This window comes from Barbus barbus (genome assembly GCF_936440315.1).
Source record: "Barbus barbus genome assembly, chromosome: 5".
Classification (NCBI taxonomy): Eukaryota; Metazoa; Chordata; class Actinopteri; order Cypriniformes; family Cyprinidae; genus Barbus; species Barbus barbus.
The window spans coordinates 17,122,810-17,135,952 of NC_136733.1; the positions used below are offsets into that span (position 1 = coordinate 17,122,810).

The 13,143-nt window shown below is 35.5% G+C and overlaps 2 protein-coding genes across 3 annotated transcripts; both read left to right on the forward strand.

The window, feature by feature from the left end:
* The first annotated feature begins 1,714 nt into the window (after positions 1–1,714).
* On the forward strand, positions 1,715–10,339 carry LOC306870566 (EH domain-containing protein 2-like). The gene is made up of 8 exons (XM_079417926.1): positions 1,715–1,907; positions 2,387–2,493; positions 2,883–3,142; positions 5,455–5,631; positions 5,901–5,998; positions 6,352–6,764; positions 9,074–9,238; positions 9,376–10,339. The coding sequence occupies exons 3-8, from the start codon at positions 2,919–2,921 to the stop codon at positions 9,946–9,948; spliced, it is 1,650 nt and encodes a 549-aa protein (XP_079274052.1). The 5' UTR covers positions 1,715–1,907; positions 2,387–2,493; positions 2,883–2,918; the 3' UTR covers positions 9,949–10,339.
* Positions 10,340–10,610: 271 nt separating this feature from the next.
* Positions 10,611–12,836, forward strand: LOC306869837 (selenoprotein W-like). 2 transcript variants are annotated; one of them, XM_079416763.1, is made up of 6 exons: positions 10,611–10,820; positions 11,252–11,276; positions 11,366–11,419; positions 11,574–11,648; positions 11,985–12,081; positions 12,371–12,836. In XM_079416763.1, exons 1-5 carry the CDS (start codon positions 10,792–10,794, stop codon positions 12,060–12,062), a joined length of 261 nt encoding a protein of 86 aa, XP_079272889.1. In that variant the 5' UTR covers positions 10,611–10,791; the 3' UTR covers positions 12,063–12,081; positions 12,371–12,836. The 2 variants fall into 2 exon arrangements, with proteins under 2 accessions (XP_079272889.1, XP_079272890.1); XM_079416764.1 differs by having other exon boundaries at positions 10,682–10,820; positions 12,374–12,735.
* Positions 12,837–13,143: the final 307 nt, after the last annotated feature.

A 13,143-nucleotide genomic window follows, 5' to 3' on the forward strand; every position in this document is an offset into this window, starting at 1 on the left:
TCCTTTAGCGAATGCATAAATCAGTACAATGCTTCCTCTTAAAACCAAACTGATTGTCTGTATTTACCAAATATTCTTTGAGCCTATCCATAAGGATATGCTCAAATACTTTCGAGATATTATTTGCTAAGGCAATTGGCCTATAATTTTCTATACTGGATATTTTACCAGTTTTATCTTTAATTACTGGCACTAATAAAACTGTCAACATAGATTGAGGTAACACACCATGTAGCAAAAATCCTGTAAGATACAAAGCAAGTAACACTAAAAAATTTTGGCTTGCATACTTTAGATGTTCAGCTTCTATTAAATAAGGGCCACATGCTTTATTTGCTGCCAGTTTCTCAATAGCATAATTAACCTCAGAAGGTCTAATCACACCAATATAACTCAGTACATGACCTACTTCAAATTCCTGCCTCTCAACACAATTAAAAATATCCCTATAATATTCTCTCCACAATTTGACAATATTCTCAGCCCCAACAACCCCTTCAATACTAGCTGGCAGCGGTACTTTACTATTATTAATAACCTTAACTTCTTTCCAAAAGTCAAAATAGACTAAATGTACATTTCTATTTCACGTGATTACTTCAAAATTTGATGACAATCACACTGAATAGATTGGCCGTTTAAGAATAAAGACATAGTAAAAAAAAAATAAAAATGTATGTATATGTATATATATATAAAATGTATGTATTAATATAAAATATTAATACAGTAAAAAACATATTTAGCACTTAAAAAAAAGTGCTTCTCCTTTTCAAAAGGAAATGATGGATAATTTCTGCTTCATCTTGTGACAAATAAATAAAATAAGCACAGTTGCCAGGATACATTAATCATAAGTGAAAGAAATAAAAAATCGACTAGAAATCATTTGTAATTGAACCCAATTGAATAATTGAATAGCCCTAACAACTGAATGTGTTTGAATTGTGATACCAGCAGAGGGCAACCAAATGTAACTGCATTTACAAAAACATGTTGTTAAAACATTTTTAAGGTAAAATTAACGAGTGACACTGCAGGTTTGTTTACCCATTATGATGATCTTAACAAATCTGCTTTACATACATTAATGACTTTTTACACATGTAATTATTATGAAGCCTATATAAGGATGTAATAATTAAAATTAACTTTTTTTTTCTTCACAATTTTCAGTGAAATGCCTGAAATGTTGTGGGTGGAGTTGGTGGAAGGGAATGATTAGGGTTGGTATAAAATAATTTAGTAAAAAAAAAAAAAAAAAAATGCATGTACATAATTCAAACTGATTTCCATATTTCCATTAATGTCACAAATCATCTTACTGTTACATCTAATGGAGGAAGTTATATCAAAAGCATTCTTTGTTTTTGGTATTGATTTACACAGTTTAAAGATAACTATAGATTGAATAATTATATATTCAAGATTAATTTGTAGCAGATTAATGTGTATCAAAGTCTATTGAACTGTTGTGAGAACAGTTTGATTGTAAAGTATGTGACAATTGACTGATCTTTTCACCAATATAATTTCAATAAAGGCCTAATGATTTAAAGTCTTACTCAGACCTCTCCTTTATAATGTCTCAGTAAATTATACATGTAATATAAGAAGATAGAACTAGAGGGACACACTGTTAGTGCTGAACAGGCGTGGAAATTGGTTGGCAATGCTTTACAGTTTCTGACTTGGGAGGAGGAGATTTGTCTTTATCCAGCATTGGATCTCTGCACACAATAGACCTCTACATACTACCACCCTCTAAAACCTACAAATACAATACTTAAAACGAATGCCTCAACTTTTAATGAGTGCAATTTGACCAAAAAGGAAGAAGAGATGTGATAAAGTAAACCACAATTGCTGTTGCGTCCATGAAGAAAATCCTAGCTGGCAGTAAACAGGTAAGACATTTTTATTACGACTAATTTACGTGTGTGTGTGTGTGATTAGCTTTCTTAATCAGTAACCATTATTGCAAAATAAATTCACTAATTGTACTTTTAAAACGATAGATTGGATTTGTAATTGAAGCATAAAGCAAGATCTGCTTCCCATTATTGTCTAAGCACTGTAATTATTGCGGTAAAAACTTACATAACAGTATTTTTGCCATTTAATGCATTACAAAATCTAACATAAAACAATGCATGTACATGTGCATGTCTCTATTATGAAGTAATATGAAATAATCCCCACTGTCTGGTGTCCACCCTCAGTGCTTTTGTCCTTTAAACCCATTCATGGGCTCCGGGTCCATATCCACATCCAGCATGTTTATGAGCTCTGAGGCTGAGCTCCAGACACCAGATGCTATGACACTATCATTTCTGAATGTTTCATATGCCTCACTCCACCCACTTGGCTACTTTCTACCCATCAGGCAAATCTGAGAGAGTCCTGAGAAAGAGTAGGCTACTCCCCTCTGGTGTAGATGTGTCGAGGGTAACCATTAAGAGCACATCTGTTCAGCTCTACGGCTCTGTTGAAGTGAGTCCATTTGGATTGTTAAATGTGATCTCTGAAAGCATGCAGTATAAGATGTTAAATGCCATAGTCATTAATAATTAGTAGTTAAACCATGCCTTGATTGAAATATGATCGGACAGATTTGGGCCAGAATAATGAGTCATTTTTGAAACCACTTTAAAACTGAGCAGTCATTCTACACTATTGTGTACTTGGGTTTTATGACTTTGACTCATTTAAATGCAGCTGTGCTCTGTGTCTTGTGTTGGTCAAGCACAATGTTTATACTCTTGGGATTTCTTCCTTCTAACATGCCAAGACACCTGCAACAAACTAAATGTCAACAAATGCTACGTCGCATTAGCGATAAACTAGTATATTAAAATTTGTATTATTGTATCCACACATAGGAAGTAGCAAACTCTCTACAGAGGTGCAGCGGCTCAATGGCTAGCAAAGAAATGAATAAAAGGGGTGGTAAATGTCTGAAGGAAGTTCATACAGTTACTGAAGCTCTGAAGATCCTCTACCGGCAAAAACTGCTCCCACTGGAGAAGTATTATGACTTCGCCGATTTCCACTCATCAAGCCTTGAAGATGCAGATTTTGACAACAAGCCTATGATACTAGTGGTGGGTCAGTGCTCTACAGGCAAGACCACTTTTATCAGGTGAACATTGCAATAATTGCGCCTAGCTTCAGAACAGCATACACAATAATAAATGCTATACAAATAAGTTAACTTAGTTTCTTACATGGCAATTAATCAATTTACTACATAAAAGTAAAAGCATGCTAGCATTATTCACCTTTTTCTTGCCATAAAAATGGGCGCGACCATTTGTGAATTCTATGGGTCTAGCTGTCCATTTAGTGGAGGCCAAAATTATTAGACCTTTAGTATTTTCACCAGCTAAAAATGGGTTTAAGACAGTTATTTCTATCTTTTGCTGTAGTGTGTCAGAAATATCAGTTTACATTTCCAAACAATCATTTTGCTATTAATTGTAATAATCCAGCAAGATTTTTGTTTGCACAAGCTGTCTGACAACAGCTAGTGCTCCACACGGAGATCTGATCTCATCATCATCAGACAGTCTGTCTAGAATCACATGAAGAAACAGAACAAACTGAGACAGACTAAATCCAGAAGAACTGTGGCAACGTCTCATGCTTCAAGAAACCTACCTGCAAAGTACTATTAAAAGTTTTAGGCACTTGTGTAAAAATGCTGTAAAATGAGGATCCTGTCAAAAAACTTTTTTTTATTAATTTACTTCTACAGGTGCATCTCAATAAATTAGAATGTCGTGAAAATTTGTTCTTGTAAGTTATTTCAAAAAGTGAAACTTTCATATATTTTAGATTCATTACATGTAAAGTAAAACATTTCAAAAGTTTTTTTGTTTTAATTTTGATGATTAGAGCTTACAGCTCATGAAAGTCAAAAATCAGTAACTCAAAATATTAGAATATTTACATTTGAGTTTCAATTAATGACCATCCCTACAGTATAAATTCCGAGCATCTCTTGTTCTTTGAAACCACAAAAATAGAGAAGATTGCTGACTTGGCAATGATCCAGAAGACGAACATTGACGCCCTCCACAAAGAAGTTAAGTCACAGAGGGTCATTACTGAAAGGTGTGGCTGTTTACAGAGTGCTGTATCAAAGCATATTAAATGCAAAGTTGACTGGAAGGAAGAATTTGGGTAGGAAAAGGTGCACAAGCAACAGGGATGACCGCAAGCTTGAGAATACTGACTTGGCACCTGCCCACACTGCCAAAGGTACCAAAAGCTGGTTCAATGGCCATGGTGTTACTGTGCTTGATTGGCCAGCAGACTCGCTTGACCTGAACCCCATAGAGAATCTATGGGGTATTGTCAAGAGGAAGATGAGAGACACCAGACCCAACAATGCAGATGACCTGAAGGCCGCTATCAAAGCAACCTGGGCTTCCATACCACCTCAGCAGTGGCACAAACTGATCACCTCCATGCCACACCGAATTGAGGCAGTAATTAAAGCAAAAGGAGGCCCAACCAAGTATTGAGTACATATACAGTAAATGAACATACTTTCCAGAAGGCCAACAATTCACTAAAAATGTTTTTTTATTGGTCTTATGAAGTATTCTAATTTGTTGAGATAGTGAATTGGTGGGTTTTTGTTAAATGTGAGCCTAAATCATCACAATTAAAAGAACCAAAGACTTAAACTACTTCAGTCTGTGTGCATTGAATTTATTTAATACACGATTTTCACAATTTGAGTTGAATTACTGAATTAAATGAACTTTTCCACGACATTCTAATTTATTGAGATGCACCTGTATTAACTAAATTAAATGAACATTTGGTGTGAGCATCCTTTGCGTTTAAAGCATGATCTTGAACTTGTGCACAAATGAATGGTTTCAGTTCTCTGCTTGTAAACTACTTCTAATTAATGTCATTAACATGTAAAAATCACCTGTCATCATCCAAATTATTTAATTTAGAACAGCATGCTGAAAGAACATCTTACATTTTCAAAAACCTGCAGTACTCGAACAAGAACAAGTGCATACGTCTGCTCAGATCCTGACGTGATGTTAAGAACTTTTCCATGTCAAAGCCAATTCTTACAAATATGAGTGTTGATGTGGAGTTATGCACGCTTTATAAATGAGGCCCCTGATCTCTGTGTGGAGCACTGGCTGTTGTCATACTCCTTGTGCAAACAAAAATCTCACTGGATTATTACAATTAATGGCAAAATGAATGTTTGGAAATGTACATTTATATTTTCTACTGACACACTACAGCAAAAAATTTACTTAAAACCATTTTAGCTGGTGAAAATACTAGTGTTGTAATAATTTTGGCCACCACTGTAATCATAATAGCATTAAGATTAATTTCACATGTGTAATCTGTAATCTCTTGAAGAAATGTCTGGGTCATCTTTCACCCCAATTTGTGTCTTATGTTTGTCAGATATCTTCTTGAACAAGAGTATCCAGGAAGCCGAATAGGCCCAGAGCCTACAACTGACAGTTTCACTGCCATAATGAATGGAGAGATTGAGGGAATTATTCATGGCAATGCTTTAACTGTTGATCCCAACAAGCCTTTCCGCAAACTCAGCCCTTTTGGAACAACCTTCCTCAATCGGTGAGTGTGACAGAAGCATTAACGCAATAAGATGAAATACAAATCACAGGGGGACAACTATGTTGAAATTGGACTGAAAGAGTCAAAATGACTCCGCCAGGAGAAATCACTCCTGTGAAAGGGTGGACATAGCCAAGAGAGGAAAACATTAGCTAATGCATCATTATTTGGCTCAGCTGACTGCATCACTTTTAGGGAGCCTCTGTGGATGGGTTTTTCCCATGTTATGTCCGTTTGAAAAATACTGAATTTGCATGAAACTTTTTCAGGTTCCAGTGTGTGCATCTGCCCAACCGAGTCCTGGAGAGTATCAGCATCATTGACACACCAGGGATCTTGTCTGTGGCCAAACGCAAAATGAGCAGAGGTACAAAGTGTCATAAAAAGTGCTGGAAGCAGCCAATTAAGAAGAAAAAAAAAATTGCATGCAAATCATAATATGCAACCTAAGCCTTCTTTTATACTTAATGTGTAAGTACAATCAATAAAACATATTTGGCATATGGTTCCACAAAGAACCTTTAACATCTATGCAACCTTTCAAAAGGTTCTTTATAGTGGAAACGGCAATTCAGATTATTAAAACGTTCTTCACCATTCACTGAAATTTGGCCATCCACTCACTGATGTAACCCTTAAAAGATTGCAGAACCATTTGGTGCACGTTATGTACCTGATCCAATACCAGTGAATTTCTTCAACATCTTATTCTTCTTTCAGGGTATGACTTTCCTGCAGTCATCCGCTGGTTTGCAGAGCATGTTGACCGCATCATCCTCTTGTGTGATGCACACAAACTAGAGATCTCTGATGAGTTTTCACACACCATAATGGCATTGCGAGGCAATGAGGACAAGCTCAGAGTGGTGCTCAACAAGGCTGACATGGTGGACTCCCAGGAGCTGATGCGAGTCTATGGCGCACTCATGTGGTCACTCGGGAAGGTGTTCTGCACACCAGAGGTTCTGAGGGTCTACATTGGCTCCTTTTGGTCCTCTCCAATGCGTATGACAGACAATCGGAAACTGTTTGAGCAAGAAGAGGAAGACCTTTTTGCAGACATTCAGAACCTGCCACGAAATTCTGCACTGAGAAAACTCAATGATCTGGTGAAGCGAGCACGACTTGTGAGGGTGAGGACCCCTGTTCTTTCCACTCTTTGATTTGGTTCCATGAAATCACAAGTGAACTTCAGTAACTATTAAACCATGCACATTAGTCTTGAGGTCATCTATACACTAGAGTATTCAGAAATGTTGAAAAAATTGTCATTGCACAGTCTTTTTTCTTATAGAAAAAGAATAAAAAATAATTACGACACATTGACATATCACCTACGTTGACTAGTGATATGAAGTAGCAAATCATGATGTGATGAAAACTTAACTTTATTAGCTTTTTAAATTAAAAAAAATTTACTTCCTGATTTGGAAATCTATCTATCTATCTATCTATCTATCTATCTATCTATCTATCTATCTATCTATCTATCTATCTATCTATCTATCTATCTATCTATCTATCTATCTATCATCTGACTATCTATCTATCTATCTATCTATCTATCTATCTATCATCTGACTATCTATCTATCTATCTATCTATCTATCTATCTATCTATCTATCTATCTATCATCTGACTATCTATCTATCTATCTATCTATCTATCTATCTATCTATCTATCTATCTATCTATCTATCTATCTATCTATCTATCTATCATCTGACTATCTATCTATCTATCTATCTATCTATCTATCTATCTATCTATCTATCTATCTATCATCTGACTATCTATCTATCTATCTATCTATCTATCATCTGACTCTATCTATCTATCTATCTATCTATCTATCTATCTATCTATCTATCTATCATCTGACTATCTATCTATCTATCTATCTATCTATCTATCTATCTATCTATCTATCTATCTATCTATCATCTGACTATCTATCTATCTATCTATCTATCTATCTATCTATCTATCTATCTATCTATCTATCTATCTATCTATCTATCTATCTATCATCTGACTCTATCTATCTATCTATCTATCTATCTATCTATCTATCTATCTATCTATCTATCTATCTATCTATCTATCTATCATCTGACTCTATCTATCTATCTATCTATCTATCTATCTATCTATCTATCTATCTATCATCTGACTCTATCTATCATCTGACTCTATCTATCTATCTATCTATCTATCTATCTATCTATCTATCTATCTATCTATCTATCTATCTATCTATCTATCTATCTATCTATCTATCTATCTATCTATCTATCTATCATCTGACTATCTATCTATCTATCTATCTATCTATCTATCTATCTATCTATCTATCTATCTATCTATCTATCTATCTATCTTCTATCTATCTATCTATCTATCTATCTAGAAACATGCTAGTAACATGCTAATCACTTCCTAGAAATGCTACTAGCATATTAATCATGCTAAAAACATACTAGGAACATGCTAGTAACATGCTAATCATGCTATAAACATGCTAGTGACATGCTAGTAACATGCTAATCACTCCCTAGACATGCTACTAGCATGCTAATCATGCTAAAAACATACTAGCGACATGCTAGTAACATGCTAATCATGGTAGCGACATGATAATCATGCTAGAAACATGCTAGGAACATGCTAATCACTTGCTAATCATGTTAGCGACATGCTAGTAGCATGCTAATCATGCTAGAAACATGCTAGTAACTTGCTAATCACTTCCTAGACATGCTACTAGCATGCTAATCATGTTAAAAACATGCTAGCAACATGCTAGTAACATGCTAATCATGCTAGCAACATGCTAGTCATGTTAGCGACATGCTAATCATGCTAGAAACATGCTAGCAACATGCTAGTCATGCTAGCAACATGCTAATCACTTGCTAATCTTGCTAGCAACATGCTAATCATGCTAGTGACATGCTAGTAACATGCTAATCATCATTTCTGACAGACTGTATTGCCTTTAAAACATTTAAACTTTAAGCTTTTAAAACTACTTTAAACTTTAAACTATTTCAGACTGCAAACCATCAAACTTAAAACTTTTTTAAACTTCTTAAACTTTTTTAAACTTTTCAAACTTTTTCAAACTTTCTGGTCCGACTTTCTCAAGCCAACTTAAAGTTTGTCTCGACAAACTTTTTTATCTAGTTATTTATTATGCTTTCTCTGTACTATGTGTTTTTTTGAGAATGCAAGTATGATTCTCTTGAAGGTCAGAACATATGAACTGTGTGAAAGGTGTATTTTTGAGAAAACAAAATTTCACTTTAGTCTCTTTGTGACTAATGTAGTAGATGTGATTGAAATCAATCTGCATCTACCTGCTTGTTTCGTCTCAGTCAGTTGATATAGTCCTACTAAATCATTAATCTGGCTTCTCTTATCTCTTTTCTTCACCAACAGGCCCATGCTTATATCATTAGCTCTCTAAAAGAAGAAATGCCTTTAGTTTTCTGCAGAGAAAAGAAGAAGAGAGATCTAATCTATGACCTTCCTATCATCTATTCAAGAATCCAACAGAGATATCAGACTTCACCTGGAGATTTTCCAGATTGTACCAAGATGCAGGTGTCCAGATACTTTACAATCAAGCATGCCCATTATGAAATGTATTTTCTGCCCCTACTATATGCATGAGAGTTCAAATTGAGCAAACATATATGATATCTGTCTGAAAAATATCTTAATTTTAACATCCCACACAGGAGCAACTCATGAGTCATGACTTTAAGTTTAAAGCGCTCAAGCCTAAGCTCTTAGCAGGGCTGGATGAGCTCCTAAACACTGACATAGCCAAGCTAATGCCTCTTCTACGCCAAGAAGAAGAAACAGCTGACCGACTTTTAGTGCAAGGAGGACCTTTTCTAGGGTCACAAAGGGGACCTTTTACTGTGGGGAACCCATTTAATCTCTATGGATCCAATGGGGAAAGTGATCATGTCTCATATGAAGAATGGGTAGTATCAAAAGATAAACCAAAGTATGATGAGATCTTTTACAACCTCTCGCCTCATGAGGGAAAGCTGAGTGGGTCTAAAGTGAAGGGCTGGATGATGAGCACTCATCTGCCCAGCTCAGTTCTGGGACGAATCTGGAAGCTTGCAGATGTGGACTGTGATGGCATGTTAGACGATGAAGAGTTTGCTTTGGCTGGCCATCTCATTGAGGTAAAGTTAGAGGGCTTCGGGCTCCCTCATGAGCTACCTGCACAACTGGTGCCACCATCCAAAAGACAGCACAAGAACTCTGGCACAGCCACTGGAGAACATAATGATTAGTCTGCATGTCTTGATGTTTATGATGACAGTGTTTATTCAACATTTAAATCATTATTAATATTAAACAAATGTATTTACTCGTATAATACCTAAAATCACTTATAGCTTGCAAACTTTGGATGTATAAATCCTCCAATGGTTTTGATGGTTCAGATTGCTCAAGGGTTAAGAACAGCTTGTTCTGTGAAACCTGCTTGACTAGTTGCAGAAACGCCCACGAATGTCACTGCCAACACTTAAAAGTGCCTTATTGCGTTTCAAATATTACTTATTTGTCAAGTATAATTTTGCTTGTTAAAAATTGTTGGTCAATAAGTAAAGTTAAATGGTAGTGCTCTTTGTGTTCATGAGCTGTAGCAAAAAAAAATTAAAAAAATTAATGATTTTGAGCATATTGTGGTATGTTACTTTGTAGAGGCTGTATATTATTATATGTAATAATGACTGACCACTATCACGTGTACAACAGATCTATAAAGGAAACCTATGAACTAATGAAAATATTTCAAGTCAAGTCCATTTACTGCATAAAAAACCCGAAATGATTAAACTGCCAGTTAAGAAAATGACCGGCTGATTGCAAATAAACTGTAAACTGACAAAATTGTGTAACCAAACTGAAAATTCCCTTGTTTAGTGTACCGGAAGTACATAAGTCTCGCGAGAGGTGTGCTGTATTCTGCTCGAGGTGCAGAATGGTGCGTCACTTGCTCCGCCTCAAATCTTTCATAACAGTCCAGGAAACAGCATTACAATATTTTCCAGAACCGAAAGTAATTCGCTCAGTTCAGCGTCTGCACTCGCCACAGCTTGATCCAGTCAAGAACCGCAGCGACCGCCAGCATGACCGTCAAAGTTCATATCATTTACTGGTAGGTCATTGCGCTAAACTTACACTGTCGAGGCTTTTAATGTTTTTAAGAATCCAAATGACTTAAACTACACGCAAAAACGGAACTTTTTCTAAAAACAAACAAAAAACGAACTCGATTAAATCTGTTTTAATTTTTGTGATGCAACAATCACAAGAGCAGGTAGGAACACCCGGGCGTCTCTGTTTAGCAGCAGTGTCCGGTTGAATTGTTTGGTTTCCAGCATAGAATAAATCTTTTCTCTTTACATGTTCGCATGTCTTGTAGATGACAAGATTGGAATCAGGAAGATTGCTGTAAATAAATGCATTCCTCATTTACTGAATCTCTCTTTTCATGAAACCGCCCCATAGGTTAAACAAAACATAGTTACCATGCAATTACTGTTTGACCAATGAGGTGTGTGTGTGTGTGTTTTTGTCATCATCTAGTGGTGGATGAGGGTACAGGCCCAGGGTAAGTTTTATTTACTCACATTATCAATATAATATAACTTAATATAATATCTCGTCCAACTATATCTGTCTCTTCTGTTTTGCGAACAGTTCACCAAACTCAAGACGTTGCTTGAGGATGAATTCCCAGGCGAACTTGAGATCGTATGTGTTTTTAATGATTGTCATTAGTTTTTAATGTTGTAATTTTGAAAATAAAACATGTATTGTTAAATGTGAATGTACAAAAGCTCAACATATAGTTTTCTTATAAGGGCCTAATTATTTTTCTAATTTTATGATCATTTCCCATCCTCAGACTGGTGAGGGCACACCCTCAACCACTGGCTGGTTTGAGGTGGAGGTAAACAAGAAGTTGGTGCACTCAAAAAAGGTAAGAACAAATCATCTTTCACTGTTTTACTTTCAAAGATCACCGTTTTATATATTGCACTTACCAATATATAATATAACTTAATATGTAGCTGGCTGTTGCTACTTCACACAGTGTTTGAATGTTTACAGTATGCTATGATTTATTACCATAATGTGGCAGATGTTGCCTTCATACTGTTTCTCACTTAAATTGCACTTGCTTGTAAAAATGTACAGTTACGTGTCTTAACTATTGCACAGTACAGTATTTTTGATTGACCGGTGTGATACTAAAATCTAATATGGCAAAGTACATCTGAAATATTTTACATTTTGCCAATATTTTCTTTGACAGAATGGAGATGGATTTGTTGACTCAGATTCAAAATTCAAAGCAGTTGTGACTGCCATCGAGCAGGCCATGGGGAAATGAGCATGAACTGATCATAGAGGTGAGATTAATCTGACATAGAGCCATTTTGTTGTAATATCATCAAAATGCACTTATTAAAGGGGTAGTTCAGCTAAAAATTAAATATTTGCCATTATTTACTCACTTTCATGTTGTTCCAAACTTATATGACATTCTTCTGTGTTGTGGAAGATGATATTTTGAAGAATATTGGTAAACAAATAGTATGCATAAATGATAACAGAATTTTACATTTTAGGTGGACTATCCCTTTAACGCCTCCATTTCTTGTCTGTCTTCTAATTCAGATTGGTTTTGTATTTTCTCAGCAGTTTTTCTTCTCTGTTTGTTGGACTCCTGGGCAGTGTAACAATGATGGTGACGTCCAAAGTGTTTTTAGCACGGATGTTGCTTGATGCTCTCCGCTCTTCCTGGGAGAAGACACTCAGAGCAGGAAACTCCCTATGAATACTGCTTCAGATAAACGCTTTAACGGTTGAAAATAATAAGGGAAAATAAAAAGGGAAATTATAACATTAGACAGAATTTGGGTAGAACATGTCAAGTTGAGGTATTTTTGAATTGTTTTTCTGGGGTTTTTTTCTCTGTCTCTCTGTTTGCCTCTATTGCAACGCACAAGTTTACTATTTTGGCACTATTCAAGATTTTCATGCAATAAAAGATGTTAATGTTGAAGTGTTTTGTTTTTCATTCATTGGTACTCTAACTAAAAGGTGGCATCACAGACTTTGTCCCTGACTGTACATTTAAGAAATAAAAAAGCAATAAACTGTCACAAAGTGTACATGCATACATACAATGCGTAACCCGAATGACCCAGAAAATAGGTATATCATGAATATTTAATACGTTTTTAAGAGACATTTGATAAGTTTACCAATCTTGATATTTTAATTCCATTTTTGTGTTTTGATTTTGTGTAGTTTGCTGTTATATAGCTTTGATGACATTTGCAAAAGTACATACCATCACCGTACATACTGCCTCAAAGCAAGTAAATATGATTATAGCAAGGATACCAGATGCAAGGATGTCAGATGATTATGTGAAGAGAGACATAAATATACGTAATCCCAAATAT